At 39.7% G+C, this 20503-nt stretch overlaps 1 protein-coding gene across 1 annotated transcript in view; it reads left to right on the forward strand.

Annotated features, from left to right (window-relative positions):
• The first annotated feature begins 5696 nt into the window (after nucleotides 1-5696).
• Nucleotides 5697-20503, forward strand: part of SYNPR (synaptoporin) — a 324464-nt gene continuing 309657 nt past the window's right edge. Inside the window, 2 exon segments of the mRNA XM_012638454.1 lie at nucleotides 5697-6142; nucleotides 6259-6324. Of these exon segments, the coding sequence (XP_012493908.1) occupies nucleotides 6125-6142; nucleotides 6259-6324 (84 nt within the window). The 5' untranslated portion in view covers nucleotides 5697-6124.

Here is a 20503-nt window from a genome sequence, read left to right on the forward strand (position 1 = left end):
ATAATAATGCATGTGTATCTAGGATCTCCCCCAAAAGAACGTTTTGAATTATCCAATATCTTACTAACCTCCGAGGAAAATTCCCAGAACAACTGAAAGGTTAGGGGTTCAAGGAGAAAGAAAGAAAAGAGAATTGGGGGAAAAAGAAATGAGAATTTGGGAAAGAAGGAAAGATAAAAATATATTAATAAATGATGTCTTAAAAGTGTTATTGTGAGTAGTGGCTATATGATAAACTCATAGGGTGATGATATCGTAGGCCATCTCCTTATCATTGTTGTTGGTCATATTTCTTGGCCTTTTAGTAGATGTCTACATTAGCTTATCTGCTGCCACGTAGTCTTCTGGGTGCTTTACTTGTATTGACTCATTTATTCCTTCTTGCAAAGTGATGGGAGTGGTAAAATTATCTCCATTTTACAGATAAGGAAACTAAATGACAAGAGTGTAAGTGACTTGCCCAAGATCATACAACTAGGAAGTGATAGAGTCAGGATATGTAGGACACAATGAACTCAGTCGATCTGACACCAGAGCGTGTGTCATCACGCTTATGCTAGACTCTTCTCTGCGAATGAAGACTTTAGGCAAGATGCCTCCATTCTTTGGGCCTCATTTACCTCATTCAAAAATTGCAGTGGGTGGTGTGAGATTAACACAAAAATGTGCTCCATGAGTCTGTGAAAACATGGAAGTGATCCCAGGAGAACATCAAAAATGATGAGCATTTTGGAAAACACAGCTAATGATGAAAGACAAAAATAATTAGAATAATTGAGACTTTGAGAAGAGGGAGGAGTTATTTTTCTAATTGTGTTCTAGTATGTTCATGGAATACCAGCAGAGTACTAGAAATTGGTGCCTGACTTTACTTTATTTCTCCAGAGAAATTTTGTTTGTGTTTCAGCAAGAAAAATATTTTTGCCTAAAGCTTGTGACATTTTCAGATTTGCAATGAAAACTGCATATCATCTTTTTCTTGGAAAGTTATGAGAGTAGGAGGAAAATCCTGACTCTGCTATTTACTCTCCATAAGACCTTAGCTGAGATTTTTTATTTCTTTGAACCTGTGTTTTCTCGTGGGTATAATGACAATAACAATAGTACATATGTATAAGGTTGATGAGGAAATTAAACAAGGTATGCCTATAGAGGCACTTAGCATTCTGTCCAACATCTACTTAATGTGTTGTAAGGGTCATTGTTATAATTTCTGTTGCTACTATTATTCCCTGGGTGAATCCTTTGATGTTAGTTTTGGTCCTCTAATTTGCATATATACAAGCCTGCCCGAATTTACACAAATCTCTTTTGTTTAAAACAAAAATGGGAACAGAAATAGTATTAATAAAAGCACTTTAAGATAGGAGTTCACATTAGACATCTACATATGAATTTTTATATCAGTTACAATTGTTAATTAAGAATGATCCTATTTGAATGCTAAGGAATTCCCACAGTTTAGTCCATGGAATCTTATTTTGTGATGAAGTTTTGAACCAAACCGATATACAGACTCTTGTACATTTTATTGCATCCATTTAAGACAGAAACTTAACAAAGTAAAGATGGCTTTATTTGATGTTTGGATTGACAGATAATGCTATTTTTACTATAAAATTAGAGTTCTTGAAAATATTTCCACACCATCTCCTATACTATGCACCAGTGGCCCTATGCATGCAAACCAAACACAAAAACAAATAAATACACAGGCATGCTACTGGCCTCTGCTTTCATACTTCCTTACCTAAGGAAAGATTTGGGAAGTTCAGGTTAGCAGCATGAACAGAGAGTTCAATATATAACATTTGACATATATCCACTTATTTCCAGTATTCTAGATTTTATAACATATGGGTAGTGTTTCCACCTGTTTATGGTGCTACTGATAAAATTTTGAACTACTTTTTCCTCTTTATCATAAGAGACATAGGAAAATGAGACCCAGGTATGTTTTTCCCTGAGAACAAGATTTAATTTACCTGAATGATGCAAGCCCTTCTACTTCAGCTTGGTATTTTGGTTTTCAAAGTTTTGATTCTTTGGGATTCAAAATGGTTATTTTTGTAACTTGATTTTGTTTGTTTGTTTACTTAGCAAATATTGAGCTTTACAAAATTGGCCTTAAAGTATTTCCCACAACAATGTAAGCTTCGTGAAGACAGGCATCTTGGCAAGCTGCTTACACTACCTAGAACACTACTAGCATATAACAGATACTCAGCCGTTACTTGCTGAATGAGTAAGCAGGGTTTCTCCAACCTTGGCACTATTGACATTTTTCAGATAATTCTTTGTTGTACGCAACTGTCCTCTGCACTGCAGGATGTTGAGTACCATCTCTAGTCTCTACCCTCTAGGTAATAGCGGCATTCCCCTTCTCCAATCGTAACAGTCAAAAATGTCCCCAAACATTGCCAAATGTCTCCTGGAAGAGGGAAAGGCCTAAATCTCCCTCCATTGAGAACCAGAACCACTGCAGTAAATGAATGGATCGTCTTGGAATGTCAAAGGATGTCTTTATAGCTATGAGTCCCTGGCCCAAAACAAAAGAGAATTTGTAAATTACTTGATTTACATAATCAATACAGGCCACTAAAATATATTATGTATGCCCCACCAAAGTTAGCATTATCACTGAGTCATTGTGACAGATGTGTTATAGAAAGAAGAAAATTTCTTTCATCACCTTGGGGCAAAAGAGAAGGAGGTTACCCTCAGCCACTGATAGTAATATTGTGATAGCGTTTATATCGTCCCTCCTATCTTTCCCAGCCTAGTTCTTTAGGGAACCCAATGTTATTTCCAGGTCTGAATACAGAAGTTCTAACCTCAAAAGTCTACAAAATATTTAACATTGCAACTGTGATATGAAAGTCTGGGTTATTTTGGTGATGCAGCTGTTGGAAGCTCATACATTTCTGGAATGTGAAAAGCATCGTCTGACAATGTGCAATTGTTGTCTAAGCTATTACATTGCCATTCGCCACAATTCTGACTTGCTTCACATGGTGTTCGGAGAACTGGGAAAATATGCCACCATATTAGCAGGGAGGAACATTGGGTGAGAAGAGAGACCTGCGGGGATAGGTTCAGTAATCACACTTCATCTCTGCCGAGTTCTCAATTCAAATGATATGCAAGCAGACAATATTTTAAATAAATCTCTCTCCCTACCTAAAGAGATACAAATGTATAGATGACATTGGTCAGGTTACTTAGCCTCTCTAAGTAGCTGGATATACTCTCCATAAAAGGCGAAATTAAGATGATGCTTAAATGATGCATGTAAAGCACTTAGCACAATGCCTCACACGTAGCAAGAACTCAGTTGATAATTAACTATTACAATCATCATCATTAAGCATATGCATCATTATTAAGCTCGTTGACTATGAGGCACAGAGGACAAATACAAGGACCATGAGGTCATGCAAATCCAGGGTCGAAATTTGGTTTAGCTACTTTACTAGTGGCGTGAACTGTTGTTATCAATCAGCTTAGGTTATGCTGTGCTATAGTAATAGAAGACTTACATTTTCTACATGTTTACACCCCAGAATACATTTCTTGCTCAGCTCCATGTCCATCAAGGTCCAGTGGCAGCTCTGCTGTACATCATCCTTACACTAGGACCCAGGCTACCAGAGTAGCCTCTATGTAGAAATTTTATTCATCATGGTAGAAGAAAATAAGAAAGTTGGCAAATCACCTGCTGCTTCTAAAAACTTCTGCCCAGAAATGCATGTATTACCTCTGCTCATATTTTATTGGTCAAAGCAAGTTGCCTGGCTACTTCTGGGTCCAAAAGGGCAAGGACATAAATAATGGAGGGGCACTGCAGAGGGTGGCAGGACAGTGATCCAAACTATCATGCCTCTGATGTGGGCCTCTGAGTCATCTTTGCTTCTGTAGAAGTGCTAGAGTTGAGATCTGTATCTACTGCGTGTTGAGAGATTATGAAGTGCCAGACTCTGCCCTGCATATGCTATTTGTAAAATCTCAAAATCTCATGGAGTCCTTGTAACAACCAGCTAAGGTAGATATTGCTGGCTCCATTTTACAGATTGAAACAAAGAAACAAACTAAGGTCTTGAAGAGGTTAAGTAATTTCACCCATACATAATATACACAGCTTGCAGGGTACACGCTAAGTACTTGATAGTGTTAGTTCTCCCACCCCACCCCCCATAGTTGCATAACGGCTTATTTTTGAAACAACTGTTTCTAATTGTTTTAGACTCTATCTGCATGTAGGAAGAGCAGTAGGAACAAAGCCGGCTGACTGCAGATGGTGCAAATGGTTTGTTGGAGTTCCTACTCACTGAATTTCTAGTTTTTCTCTAGCAAAATCCATGGGCAGGGGGCATCTACACTGGAAGCTCTCTTTCTTAACCAATTTTGGCCTGCTGCCTCCCCTCCCAGACAGCACATTATTCCTTTCCATATTTCTCTTCCACTTCTAAATATCAAATACCAACCTCCCCCAACACACATACACACACACACACACACACACACACATACACACAAACTCCAAACCTTTCTGGCAAATCTTGGTAGTAAACAGATGGACTATCTGTGTTGCTGGGAGACCACTCATAAATGGAATCCAGTCCAAAGGGAGTGAGAAGGAAGAGGACATACCAGCTATTTGGTGTAGTAGCTTAGAGCTTTCCTCCTCCTCCTCCTCCTCTTCCTTCTCCTCCTCCTTTTCTTTTTCTGACTCCTTTTCTAATTCAATTCTGGTATTATTTATTACCCACTAGCTGTACAAGCTTGAGCAGACCACTTCCCTTCTATGTGCTTCAATTTGCTCATCTCTAAAATAGGAATAATATTACTACTAACTCTTGGGGGTTTATGAAAATTTAATGAAGTAATATTTATAAAACACAGTTTCAGGCTCATAGAACTCAGGGGTTTTTGTTGGTGGTGTTTTGTTATATTCATCAAGGTGAGCCCACTAAGGGAGGAAAATATGTGAGTCACCTTTCACTAGTTCCAAGAAAACAGTTTGAGTAACTTTGGAGGAGAAACTCAGAGTCCTATTTATGATAAATTTTTTGAGGGTGTCTTCCTTTGCGTTTCAGATCTTAGGCAAAGAATCTCAGTAGAAACAACATGAGCTTGAAAGGTTCCTGAATTTCAATCCTTGTTTAGCCCTTCCTGAGATGTTTTACCTTGTTTAATTCAACCTCACTCAATCTGTTTACTACTTTTAAAATAGGCATGATAATTTGCTCCTGACCTCACACAGCGGCCGTGAGGATTATCTGCCTGGTACATGGTTCTGCATTCAAGATTCATTTCTTTCCACAGTTTCCTCTGCCCTGGCCCTCTGTGGGCCAAGGTGAATGTCCTGCTGTGTGACCCAAATCACCTGTGCCCACCTTTTGCATCACTGTCCAGACCACATTGGAATTCGAGGCAGTGCTTATCCTGTTTTTTGATAGTCCTCAGCACCTAGCACGGCCTGGTTACATGGAGGCCGTTCCATGAAGCCTTGAGGAAATGAATGAACGAGTCAACAAATACATAGTCTTTTTTGGAGTTCAGAAGTCACCAGAACTCACACACATGTTCCATGTAAGGTGTAGGTGTTTTTGTCCTACCTGGAAGCCCCTTCTTCGGGGTTGGGGGCAGCCGTCTCGCTGACAGAGCCAGTCCGCTCTCCCCAAGCAACAGCCCCAAAGTTTCCCCAGAGCCAGAGGGCACCGGGCGGGCGCGGCTGAGCCTGCACCAATGCCTGTGGGTTCTGCGTCGCCCACCTCCTCGCCCTCCCCTCTGGAGCACGCGACTGGCCAATGACAGCCTTCCCCTGGCTGCCTGGCTTTCTCCCCTCCCCTGCTGTCTCTACCCTACCCCAGCTCTTCCCTCCGCGCCCCTCGGCTGGCTGGGCTCGCCTCCCCGGCGCGCTGGGCTCCCGGGGCGCACAGCCCGGCGTTAGCGAGCGGGCGCGGGGCACACGGCTCTCCCGGCCCCGGCCCTCGCCTGGCTGCTCCAGGCTCCCGCTCCTCCGGCTGTCACCGAGGGGGCTTCTGAGCCCGAGGACGGTGGTGTCAACCGAACTTCATTTTCAAAGGGAACCAGTAGGTGAGAAGACGAGCGAGGGCGAGCTATGGACCCCGTGAGCCAGGTAAGCCGGACCTGGGCAGGGCGGCTGGCTCCGGGGGGACCCGGTGGCTCCGGAGAGGCGCCCTCAGCCCCTTCCTCACGCTTTTGCTTTCTCTCTCTTGCCTCGCTCCTCCACAGCTGGCCTCAGCGGGCACCTTCCGGGCGCTGAAGGAGCCTCTTGCCTTCCTGCGAGCCCTGGAATTGGTGAGTAGCGGCGTGTGTGCGGGGAGGGGCGCCGAGGCGGCGAGCGGCAGGTGAGGAGAGGTCGGGCGGGCTGCTCTCTGCTCAGAGCCCCCTTAGTTCAACCCTGCCCACTCCTGAGGTGCCATTCTGGGATGGTGGGGACTTGGAGACGGGAGTGTGGACGAATTTTTGCAGGCGCTTAGACGAAGTGTCATCTCACCTCACCAATTGCAGACACACAGGGGCTGTGGAAAGAAGCCTCCTCCCCGGGAGGTGGGGAGGGAGCAGATGGAGGAGCTGCCGCTGGGCTCTGGCCCCTCACCTGGACCTTGGCAGGGTGAGGAACGAGTGCAGGAACCCAGAGCTGAGCGCAGTAGCTGGGAAGACTTAGCCAAGCTCAGAAAGTTGGTCAGAACTGGGACGGCTCCTCGCCTGGTCTGGGATGCTGGGAGCGCTGTGGTCAACTGCTCCGCGGGAGATCCAGGGCGGGAGGGACGCTGCGAGGCTATCAGGGTGTTGGGGTGGAGAGGGAGCTCTTTCCTTCCCTATTACAGTTTCCCTTCTCTGGCTACTCCTCGAGGGCTCTCCTGATTTATCCTAGAAGAGCTCACCAGCCTTCGCTGGTGTAGCTTTCTTCAGCAACTGGGCTTTAGGAAGTTATATTCCTCTTCTGCTTTGTCCCTTAAAAAAAAAAAGCACCCTGACGGTCCTAAGGCAATTTGTGGACAGAGGAGTGAGGCACAGAGACGGTTGCTCAAAGGGCCACAGAGCAATATCAGTGTTGTTGGATGGATGATGGTTATTCAGAGTGAAATCTGCAGGTCACACGTTTCTTCTTGCTGGGAGCTCAAAAAGGCAAGCGAACCTATCTGAACAGAAAGTTCAAAGCCCGTCATGTAGCATTAATCACAGGCCCTAACACTGACTAGCTGGGAAATTATGTAAGAGCCTGTTCTGTGTTCCCAGATCTTAGCTCCAAGGGCTCGTATCTGGCTTTGGCTACATAACTGTGGTGAGTGTTTACATGGATGATCTACGAGATAATCACATTTGCCTATTTTGCAGACCTGAATAAAAATGCATGAATATATCAAATTGACATATCAAGACAGCTTTTGGAGGGCTTGAACTAGTGGTTCAGAGCTGGCTATTCTGAAACTGTTTTCCTCACAGCCAAGTTAAACAAAGCAAGCAATGCTCACAGTCCAGGAAACTTTTTCAGTTGGCTTTTCTCAAAATTCTGCCCACATTCATTTTCAGCCATTCGATAAATAAGTCCTGTGAAACAGTGGCTTTTTTGGATCAAAACGATGTCTCCATTGTCAAGCCGTTCTCTCTCAAAACCAAGTTCAAAGACCTGACATCATTTTCTGACATGATCTCTTACTGTGTCACATTGTCACTTATCTGAAATATCAGTTCGTGTTCTCTCCAATACTGTTGCAACATGCTGTTGTGACACTACTCACTACACAGCCTCTACTGGTATATTTCAATGCATCATGAATTTGGGTGAATTTGTTTAAATTATAGATTCCTGGACATCAAATCAAAATACTGGGAAGATGGGTGCCCATGAATCTGCATTTTAAATAAGCCCCCTGTGTAATTCGTATGCACATTAAAGTTGGAGAACCACCATTCTAAGCTATATCAGGTCCCTTCAGTACTCGAAGGCACTGTTTGCCTCAATGTCCTTGCTGTCTCTGTTCACACTGTATGGAACAGACTCACACTCAAGCCTGGAGAAAATGTTTGTCTTTTACCTCAACTCAAATGTTACCTCCTCTATGAAAATTTTCCTTATATTTACTCCTTCCCCTTTTCTCTATCCCAAACTGAATGATTCTTCTCATTCTTTGAGCTTCCATTACTTTTTATTTATTTGTTCATTCATTCATGAGAATTTATCACACTGCTTTATAATGCATTATAGCTGTTTTTTCTTGAGGTGTGCGTATGTGTGTGTATGTGCGTATGTGTGTATGTGAGAGAGAGAGAAAGAGTAAAAGTTACTGTATATAAAATATCTGTGGTCCTTCTCTCTCTTGTATGAATCTAAGGCTCTAAGCAGAAATAGCTTTTTGCTCATAAATCAGTAATTAGCTTCTCATTGACAAAACAAACTTAAAAAGTCACGTAAGTTAATTGGTTGATCTACATTTTACAAGAGCTGAGTTAGAGACATTCGAGGAGAGAGAGAGAGAAAATTTCTTGCTGAGAAAGTTTGGAGTAGGGAAAGAAAACACAATTTGTGTGCATACAGGGGCACGAGGAGCCCCTCTGAGGCACCTTTTTCTGTAGGAGATATTGACAGTGAGAGTGTGTGTGATCTCTTAGGTGGCAGAAAATTTGTTCTATTTGTCTCTGTGTTCATCTCTAGTTCTTTCATAGTGCATGGCAAACAGTAGGTGATCAGCAAAAATTATAAACCAGTAATGAAAGAGCATTTAAAATATCCCGTTTCTCCTGTTTTTGAGGAAGTTTTACAAAATAATGGAGAGCAGTCTTCAAGCTGGTAGTCTCTAAGGCCTTTAAGCTGTAATCTCTTTCCCCCCACCCCCAGCATTTATGCTGTAGAAACAAAAGTGCATGTAAAAATATATGTGTCTTAGTCTTTTGAGCTGCTATAATAAAACTCATAAACTGGGTAGCTTATAAACAACCAAAATTTATTTTTCACAGTTCTGGAGGCTGAGCAGTCCAAGGTCAGGGTACCATCAGATTCAGTGTCTGGTGAGGGCCCACTTTCTGGTTCATAGATAACACCTTCCCATGGCAAAGGAAAGACCTCTGGTCTCTTCATTTCCTCATAGGGCACTAATCTCATTCACAGGGCCTCCACACTTATGAGCCAATCACCCCCCAAAGGCCTAACCTCCTAATACCAATATTTTGGCAATTATGTTTCAACATATGAATTTGGGGAGGGAGGGTGGACTTAAACATTTAGACCAGAGCAATATGTTCAAGGATATTTATTGCAGCATATTTTGAAGTGGAAAGAACTGGAAGCAACTAGTAAGTCCATTACAGGAAAATAATTAAAATATGATTCATGCATGTTATAAAATATTACATTACCATTAGAAAGAATGAATTAAAATAATATGTGTTGGCCTGGAAGTGAATACATGTATTGTGTTTGAAAGATTGTTAAGTGAGAAAATATAAGTTTTATTTTTTGCATTTGATAAAATTGTTAAATGGAAAAAACATATATTTATTCTTTTAATTGACATGTAGGTAATTTATTTAATCAGATTTCAAAGTAATGTATAGAGTATCATACTATTTTTCCAAAAATAAAAAAAGAAAGTATAGTTTTGTGTGTGAGTGTGTATGCCTGTAATTTGTATGGGCATAGAGCAAAGCATAGATATGTAACACCGAACTCTTAAAATTGATTTTTTCAGAAGGGTGTAATTTGAAAAATTACACCAATGGGAGTGTACAAAATGGGAGAGGCTGAAGGAAAGCTGTGGTAGGCAGGAAGAATCACAGGCCTATCATCTGTCTACACTAGTGCATGCACATGACTAATTCTTAAAAATAACTCGTATTTTAAATTATTTTATATGGATTGACCATGTGAATTGGTATTACCTCTACAGTCATGCTCCGCTTTTGGATTTACAGCCTAGGGGAAAAATGCACTTTATTTACATGTTCCTTCCTTAGGAAGGGTTCATGGATACAGTAGATTTAAAGTCTTAATGACATATAAAAGTCAAGTCTTGAGGGAAAAGCTTTAGCCATTTTCAAAGACTTTCAGGCAAAACTCCCATATCCTTAATCTCTACTTAAATGAAGTCAGGGGACTTTTCACTAACTTTTGAGTCAAAACAGAAAATTGGGTTATCGCACTGACTCTGGTGGTCTGTTCCATTTATTCCCTGTTGGTAAAATAGGTCCAGCAAATCTCTTAAACCACCATTTTGGAAATAATAAAAAAATATATATTGAATTTATCCCATTCTCAGATTTACTCTGAAAAACTAATTTCACATAGTCCTGTCTTCCATTGATCATTCTTATTTTGCTACTTCAGTACTTTGTCAATAGGCCTTTGGTCTCCTTTTTGTCTTTTCTTTTTAAAAAATTATATCATCACATCCTTTGGTTCCTCTACCACTTACAATGCTCTGGATTAACACCTGTGGACTTATGTGAAATGGAAAATGGAGGACCCCACACATCCATATTGTTCAGGACTACACTGTTGCAGACATAAGGTCATCGAAAGGACTTATACTCCCCAAAATGATATTTGCAGGGTTTAGATAATCCTCCAACACAGTGGCTGCAGCCCCAGATTCTGCCCCTACAGAATTAACTGCTGAGTAAACTTGCCTGATTCTTCTAATTCTTATTCTTTGACATCCATTCCTAATTTTGCTATACCATTTCTGCTATAACCCCTGGGTTTCGCATCTCCATATGCCTTTCCTTTCTACCCCTCTGCCTAACCAAGGAGGCCAGCTAACCCAGAGGGGCAGTGTGGCTGATATAGGAGGCATAGGTCTACTTGATCTAAATGGAGGCACTAGCATTTATATAATCCTCATTCCTGAATTTAAATTCTAAGCCATGTTTTTCAAGCAAACATCATACTGCTTTCTTGATAGTAATAGCATTTACAATGCATGATATTGATAACCACAAAGTGAAGCATGTCATTGTAGTAATACTACAACATAATATGATATAATATAATACAGCCACCATTTTAAACCCCTAATGAAAGAAGTAATAATAGCTACCTTCATCATGCAGGCTTCATGTGAGGCACTATATTACAATACTTTCCTTATATCGTCTTGTTGGAATTGTGTGACTTTAACATTCCCATTTCACCCTGAGGCTTAAATATATTAACCAACTCGTGAAGGACAAAATTGTAAGAAATGGCAAGGGAAAGATTTGAGCAGTCTTACTCCAAACTGTACTCCTAAATGCTGCACCCTTCTGCTTCCTCCGTCTTGGTAGGCATTTGCCGTATCTTATCCCTAATCCTCAAAGAAACTTTAAAAAGCAGATGTCATCCTATTTTGCAGTATTTAACTCACTCATCAAGTTATATTTTGCAGCCTTTCCTGAAAATTCCAGGAGTGTTTGTATGTAGAAATGAATGCAACAGACATCAATTGTCTTATACGTGACTTTATTTTCTATTAATTATGAATTAACCAAGGTAGAGTAGGTTCCAATTAAAAACTAGTATCTTTTCATTTAAAATATGTAGAAAAAGACTTTGATTATAAAGCTAGCCAATAATTTAATCTCAGTTTATGATCTTTTTCCCCATTTTTTATTAAAAAAGTGTACATGTGTCAAACAACTTTTTTCCTCCGAAGTATAAACAAGATAGGGAATTCTAACAAAAAATTTATCTAAATCATGAGCAGCAATCTGCCATTGCAGATCTGATATAATTTAAATCTACATTAATGTGGATTTAATTGTATCTTTCTAGCCTCTCAATTGGTAATGAAAGTCATGTGAAATTGGAATATGAATCAATAAATACACAATAAAAAGAACAACTTCCCAGTCACTAATGGATTTACCACTTAATGTTTTTCTGAGTTTATTAAGAAAATTAATGTTTGACCTCACAAGTATGGAAAAAAAGAGAGAAGGGTCAGGAGTACTTCTTATGGATTTAAATTCACATTTTATTTTTTACTATCTTGAGCATGTTGGACAAGTTATTCAATTCACTAGGCTTCGTTTTTCTCATCTATAAAACAGGGCTAATAATAGTTCCTAGTTTAAAGGGTTGCTATAATGATTGATTGACTTAATCTAAGTAAAGTTCCTCTCACAGTGCCTGGGCTATAAGTTCTCAATAAATGATTATGAAGGTGATGATGATGATGATAATCATTCCAGTGGTTATGATGTTGATGAAAAAGGAGAAAGTGGAAATCCATCACAGGGTAATTTAGAACATTGTGACTAACTTTTTGCAAGTTAGAGTCTTGGCAAAACTCTGAAGTAGAAAATGTATGTTCACACTTACTCATATCTCTTTTGAGCCCCTTTGTCTCTGTACTCTAGTGTGGAGGGCTCTCATACTGCCAGGCTTATTTTTATCATAGGATGAGTGACACTCCAGGTACTTGCTCCTTGGAATATCCACATTTCAAAGAATATTTCAGAGAGGTCAGTGTTGAACCTAAAGGAGAATTATAGGTACTTGACTCTTGGGGTTTCTTTCGTTGAGGTATGGAGAGAGAATTTTCCCAAATGTCTTTGTCAAAACATAACCCATAGACAATTGCCTACATTTGAAAGAGTCACAGTATATCCAACTGAATACTCCAGGATGTAGCTGAAGTTTCTCATAGGGTCAACTACAGGCACTTACTAACCATACTCTAATACCCAGGTGCTCCCGGCCCTTGGGAATTCCCAGATAGAAACACAGGAATAACTCTAGATTCTGCTGAAGAAGAGACATCATTCTTAGTTCTATTTTCCCCAGAGGATTCACATCTCTCTCTAACCCAGTATAGGGTTGGAAGAAATATAGTCACATGGTAGTAGAAAAAAATAATAGTAGAAGGTCTCTAAGGTATATATGTACAGAACTACCATCTTCCTTCTAGTCTTTATCTTGTGTGGGCAGGTATTTGACTTTTGCTATACTTGTAATTATTCTTATTTATTCTATTAGCTTAGCCTTCCTTAAGGGAACCTCAGTCTCCTCACCTGAATATTTGGGACAATATTGCTTGCCTACCTTCCTGTAGTGTTGGAAATTTTAACACATTGACTGCCACACCAGAAAAAGAAATTTGGGGCCACTGTGTTTTATTACAAAAATAGAATAAAAACTTCAAAAACAAAATGATCCTTTCTAATTTAATGAAAAATTTGTTATTTTTTATTGTTTTCTGTGTGTAAGTTATATGCAACTTGAAAAATAGTTCAACCGGCTCCCAGGGTGAAGAGACCTGTGAGTTACATATGCTTCACGAGGCCCCAGGCTCAAAACTAGCATGAGCTAAATACAACTCACATGGCAGTTAATGTGTTAAGTGAGATCAAGCATGTAAAAATGCTTAGTAGACTATTAAATGTCCTCCAAAAGTTAACAATAATCATGATCATGATGATGGTGATGATAAGGAAATAACAAATACCTTTTTCCAACCTAAGTGCCTCTGGACAGCATAATAGAGTTACTGGATAGAGAATAGGATGAGATGTGAAGTGTAAGAGCCAGATCTCTGCTCCCTGTGTGGCTGAGTCCTTCCCAACCACTTCCCTCCCTTATCCTTCATCCCAGTCTCTTTGGTCTCTCTGGCACCTACAAGAAGGAATGATGCTGCCAGTTGAAAGTAATGAATTATCCAAACTTGTAGGCTGTGGGTGGAGGGAATCTACCCTCACGCTTTTAACGCTCACACCAAGAGTCAATGTCTTGCTCTGTACACATATCACAGTTCTGGGATGTTTTGAGGGCCTGGTGATAGTTTCTCACTGGTCTGATGGACTTTTGTATATGAACACTTCCTCTACTTAGAACACTTCCTTTTGCTCTCACTCAACCTTTTTTAGCTGGTGAATTCCTTGTCCCCCTTCACTGTCAGCATAGATATCACTGAGAAGGGAAGTCTCACTAGGTAAGGTTAGCCTCCTGATGGCTCCCAGAGACACTCTTTAATGACTGCTTTTCATTCTAGTTCCTCAACAAAACTAAACACTCTGTGAGGGCAGGAATCTTGTTTTCCCTGCTCATCACATGTTCTGAGTTTCTAACACAGAGCTTGGCACATAGTCAGGCCAACTCCTGGGACATTTACAAAACACCCAGGTGGTAAGTGCTTAGTAAGTATTGGTTGAAGCAAGTGAGGGAAGAAGGGAGGTAGAGAAGAGAATAAAGAATAACTAAATGAATTCTAGGGAACACATTGGATGAGGTGTAAATTCCCTTCATGATCTCCATTGCGAAGAAGAACTGTAAGGCCTTCCATAGAAACAACTGTTTAGCTTCATTATGGAGGAGAGTAAGGCACAAAGATTCAACTGTCAAGGAAAGAGGGCTATCGTAGGGATACCTACAGCATAATAACGGAGGAGAACTCTTACAGAAATAAAAAGTGCAAGGAAGGCTGGGCCTCGTATCTCGAGATTCAAGGCGATGATTAGCAAGAGTGCCTTTGCAAGGGTGCCACCGTTATTATGCCTTGACCACTGTTCTACCTGCCCTCTCTGTTTCTCAATTATTCTTTCCATGGTTCTCATTTAATGTCCTAAAAGAAAGAATATGATTGGCTCAGCTAATAATTTTTTTAGTGTGGACACAGCTATCAGCCTCAGGCCATATGGTAAGTCAATAGCCAATCTACAGATTGGTTGCCTGTGGGTCAAATGCCCACTCCTGTCCTGTCACTTGTGCCCTAATTAAAAGGGTTATTAGATTCAAAATGTTTCCCTCTAGACTGTTCTTTCATTTGGAGCAGTGAGAGGGACAATCCTTCAAGTCATTTTCAGGACAGGCCCGATGTGATATTTATATGACTGGAATAAAAATAAATGGCTTTTTGAGCAGCACTTCTTTCATTAAGGTAGCATTGGTAATTTTCTCAAGCAGATGCTACACCTTTGAGATTTTGGTATCAGCATCCTTGGAATTCTATTTAATTGGGGAATAATTTGGTGGATTTTCACTGAAAATATTATACAAAGGGATGTACCTTTGGCTCATCAGCACATGGGCTCCACCAGCTTGTGTCATCTTGTCCATCATTCGAAAGCCTCTTCCTGAAAGGAATGATGGGTTTTTGCCCAGTGATGAGACAAGCCATTTGTGAATAAAAATATATTCCCTTAACCCATCATGTACTTCATTTATATTCAGTATTGGTAGGTTAATTCAGCTCTTGTCCGTGATGTTAGAAGAATACATTAATTATTGCATTCATTATTTTTATGTGTGTATTAATATGGGAGGAAACAGATTACTCACGAAAGATTCATTGGCTTGCCTTGTGTGCTAGGTGCTGTTTGTTTGAGGAAGGGGAAAGGAGGAATTGGTTGACTACCAAAAGCCACTATGAAACCACTGGAAGGCAGCATGGAGCCTGAAGGAGGATGGCTTTGGGGATCAGCCTAATGCTGAAATTCTGGCATTTCTTTCTAGCCATGGGACGCTGAGCAGATTGGATAATTATTCTGATCCTCAGAGTGCTCAGCCATCAAATGAGAATCATGAGTCACGCCTTTTGGTTGCTGTGAATGTTAAGTAAGATAATGTTAGTAAAGCTGCCAGTAGTGTCTGGTCCATACAAAGGCTCCCTAACTGTGTATATATATAACTGAGGAAGAGGCTGTTGAAGGTGATGATATATCTACAAATACAATTAAGCATTCCTAAAACTTCTAACATTGTATAAAGTTTGCCCTATAGGGCATTGTTCCATTGTTTTTTTGTTTGTTTCTATTATCATTTCTCCATTGGGAGAACATTGATTGCTTGTGAGATGATCATGAAGAATACACAAATAGTATTAATACTAATATGTAGAGACAAGCACTTCACTAAGTGCTATACAATTATTATTTCATTTAATTTCATATTACCTTATAAAGGACTAATCAATAACCCCTTTTTACAGATGGGAAAACTGAGGCCTGGAGAGATTAAGCTACTTGCCTAAAATCATACAGCTAGGATGTGATAGAGCTAGGATTTAAACCCAGGAAATTAGATGCCTGACTCCATCCTCCTAATCATTTCTCTGCATTGTCTCCCATTAATAGTGATCACACATTACCACTAGGTTTTGGAGTTAAATGATTTCCCCATTGAAAACAGCAGGGACAATGTAAAATTGCTCCTTAAAGTCACATCTTCTCATTTCTAATTTGGTTCCCTTTCTACTATCTTACAAAGATATCTGTGGAATTCAGGAAGGATCTGGATATTTAGCAAGATTATGAACACTTAAATTCCTTTTGGATGCCTGGTAAGTTATGCAAGTCAGACAGTTTTTAACTTGGATGGTGGAGGAGTAAATGAAATTTTTCTGCCCGTGATGTGTGTGTGAGCTGCCATTCTATGGATCTATTATTATTTTGAAAGATTTGTGTGCTTTCACAACAAGCACTCACACATCCATCTGGTCTACTCTGAGACTGCCTGGCTGTGCTTTCATGCAATGACTTCTTCACATAATGGTTTTGCCTGCACCTGATAGAGAGTTGGCACTCCCATTGGAATCCTTCCTGAAGCTGGGATCCAAAAGAAGCAAGAAGACAGAAGGGTTAAGTCAAAAGAAAGACTGACACCAGAAAATTGCTAGGTTCATAGAAAGAAGTGCTCACACGCCCATCTGGTCTACCATGAGACTTCCTGGCTGTGCTTTCACGCACTCACTTCACCTGATGATTTTGCCTATACCTGATAGACAGCTGGCTCTCTCTCTGGAATCCTTCCAGAGGCTGGAATCCAGAGAATTGAGAATGTAGAAGATTGTGAGAGAGATACTAGAAAATTACTAGGCACAAACCCACGATCTGAGTGAAGAATGGAGATTCTCAGAGACATTCCAGCTGGAAAGGGGATGGCTAGACGAGTAGGGATCATGACTGTGATTTTGAATGTGTTGGATTTGGAACCATACAAATGGGGGCTCAACCACACACCTTGGGTGTGTTCATGGGCAGATCAACTTCACTGAGCCTCAAGTTCCTCAGGGATTTTGCCTACATCAAAGATATGTTTAAATGATAAAAATGAATTAATGGCTGAGAAGAACATTGGGTAAATTCCTTTATCTTCCTGTCTCTCAATACCTTGAACTATAAAATGGGAATAAATATCTATAACACAGAGTTGTGAAATAAAATGAACGTAAGTGTATTAAAGTTCCTGTACACGTTATGGAAGAGGGCTCAATAAATATTGACTGTCCTCGAATCTGGAAAACTGAAGTTCAGATATCTGGAAAATCTTTCCTATAAGAGCAATTCCTGATGTGCTACCTTTGATGTCTGTTTACATACAGCTGCAGCCATTTGAGCAAAGAGAGAAGGTACATTTTCATGTGTCATAATCATCAACCAGACTTTCTGGAAGAACTTTCGTTGTCAGATTGACGGATTCTATTAGATTTATGAGGCAGTTGGAAGCAAAACATGATTATTACGTGATCACCAAAATCACTCAGGGTATGCTGATGTGCATTTGAAATTTATTTTAAATGACATGTACTTCACTGGTAAACAAACAAACAAACATACAAAGCAAGCATGTGTGTTAAATTAATAGTGGTGTGAAACTATAGCTATTCTGGGGGAAAGGCTATGTTTACCAGCAGCAGTAGGTAAATTTGAAGTGTAAATATGATAGTTTCTCTCTCTTTCTCTCTCTCTCTTATATACAGTCATGTCACTTAATGATAGAGATACATTCTAAATCATGTGTGCACACACACGCACTTGTATCTCTGTTTGTGTCTGAATTTCCCCTTTTCATATGATACCAGTCATATTGAATTAGGAGTCCACCCAACACCAGTATGACCTAATCTTAACTAATTACATCTGCAATGACCCTGTTTCCAAATAAAGTCACTTTCTGAGGTACTAGGAGTTAGGACTTCAACATATGAATCTTGGGATTGCACAATACAACCCATAATAAATGCATCCTTAGAATAGGCACCGGTTTGTCACCTACTTTATTTTCTTTAATATATTGTGAATTATATTTCCATGCCGCTAGATAAAATATGTTTCCATAATTTCAATGGTTGTATATTAATACACTGTATGCTTGTCCTAGAGATTATTTAAGTAATCCCTAACTTAGGTAGTTTTCAAATGTATAATATATTATTTTTAAAACCTGTAAGGAGCTCCTATTTAAACATAAATTTTTATTGCACCTCTGTTATTATCGACTTAGACAGTTTCTAGATGTAGAATTGCTGGCTGGAAAGGTTATACATTTTAAAGGTATTTGAAAGAATACCCAAAGTACTCTCCGATGAGGTAGTATCAATGTGGGCATTACCACTTAAATGTTTTTCCAATTCGATAGTGGAAATGAAATCTTGATTGAATTTGTACTTCTTTAATTTTGCAATAAGATCGTACTTTTTTAAAGATTGTTTATATTCTTATTTTCATTTGGAAATATTTTAATGAACAGAATGGATTTATAAAGCAATAGCTAAGGCTGCCAAACTCATGATGCTATTCACGTGGACTTTTACATAAGCTGCTGCCTTAATCTTTCTAGGTCATTGTGCTACTCCACCATTTGGAAATTATTTCGATTGCTGTTCTCTGACTTGGGCAGAGAGGCAAATACGGAGTCTTTCTTTCTCTGTATCCATGTATAAAAATAGATGTAATTTTTTAAAATGTCAAAGGTAATCACTATTGTTATAAAGCTTTTATAATAGAAATAATTTTATAATATAAATTTATCATTCTATTTGTATTTTATTTATATTAAATATTAAATTTATTTATCCTAAGTGACATTATTATACTTTAAATGATACTCATAAATGTTGGTGCATAGTCAGTATTTTTCTGAAATTGTAGCTCATGTATATATGCTATTGAGACACATGCACACTAATTTATACCATAGCTACTTTGGGAATGGATCTGAGGTACTTGGGACTTTAATAATTGTTTTGATAGAAAGGCAGAATGGATGGAACATCATTGCACCATCTGAGGAATCTGAGGCCTATCTGGCTTTTGATTATAGAACACTCTATCAATAAAATAAAATAAATTCAGCAGCTGCCTGATGCCAAGGGCATTTCCTCTCTTTCTTGGATCGCATCCCTGACCACACTTGCTATTAACTGAGATAGCATTGTGGGTACACGCTGCCTCTGCCTCACACAATGCTATTTTGGGCCACCTTGGCCTCTCTGTGAATTAAAAAGCAGTTGTTACATGCATTGTATACTTAATGTGCTCTAGGCCCTGTGCTAAGTATTTTCTACATGTTATGCCAGTTAATTCTAAGAGTGCTATTAAAATATGTGTGTCATTTCCTCCCCTCTTTTCTAAGTGATGGTTAAGTGTGCACAGTTGATAATAGCAGAGCTGAGATTTGATACTGGGTCTACTGGGGTTCAAAAAAGACTCTGTGTGCTTAACTTAGCAGTAACAGAGGAAGAAAAATTCTGAGCCTCTCCCAGAGATTGGATTCCTATATCAAGAGCCAGTACTTGTCAGGACAAAATCAACCAAGGTAGTGGTTTGACTGAAACTGCTTAGCATTTTTCTCAATCAGGTGGTGAATTCTGTTGTATGCAGGCAGAATGAAAATTCTGAAGTTCTCTTTGCTGTTCAAAGTCAAGTACTTTTTAAAGTTTTTTTCAGATAAATATACTTGATGAAACAAATGAAAGAATGATTTTGATTTGATGTGAATTGATCTTATTTTATTTGTGTAAATCAAAACCACAGTTGCCTAGGCAAATTATGGAAAATACTTAAAGCCATGGGGTTGGATGCTGCCTGTGCTTTCTGTCCATCAGTCCTTTCTCTGCCACCCTTCAGCCCAGTCCCATCTACTTGTGAAAAGTCCAAGTTCCTTAAGCTTATAAATCTTTTGTTGTATGGATTTGTTTTGGGAGACACTCAGTTTCCTCTCCCATGTTGGTTACCCTGCCTTTGAAGAACCTGGTAACATGCCCAAGGCCACCTGGCCAATAAATGTGGGGACAGAATGCAAACCTGCATGAGCAACACTGGTGATAAGAGGTGTGGCACCTCTTATCAATGGGTTTCCACCTATAAGAGCAGCTGCTTCCCCGCAGGCCAGTTGTTCCTCAGCGGTAACATAGGTCCAATGTGTCCAGATATCTCTACTTTTCTTGAGGCAACAGAAATAAAAATTTTGGTGCTAATATGTGAGGTTTTAATGTTAGAAATGTTTTCTGTTTTTCAAACATTATGAAGCCCATCTTTTGTTAAGCATGGTTGAATTCTGGAAATGCGCCACAATCCCCAGTTTTTTCCTGCTGCACCACTGTCTCCTGGTGTCCCCATCCCCGGATGCCAGGGGCTTTGTCTTTGCATCCCCAAGGACCTGGCCCAGTTCTTCTTACACAGGAGATTCTCAGGAGCTTTTGGTCTGATGGATTAATGAGAAATTTGGTGTTCAAAAATCAAACCTAGCTTGGTTTGTGAGATGATGGAATTAGTGAGT

Source organism: Propithecus coquereli, unplaced genomic scaffold (genome assembly GCF_000956105.1).
Source record: "Propithecus coquereli isolate 6110/MARCELLA unplaced genomic scaffold, Pcoq_1.0 Scaffold1, whole genome shotgun sequence".
In the NCBI taxonomy this organism is placed as follows: domain Eukaryota; kingdom Metazoa; phylum Chordata; class Mammalia; order Primates; family Indriidae; genus Propithecus; species Propithecus coquereli.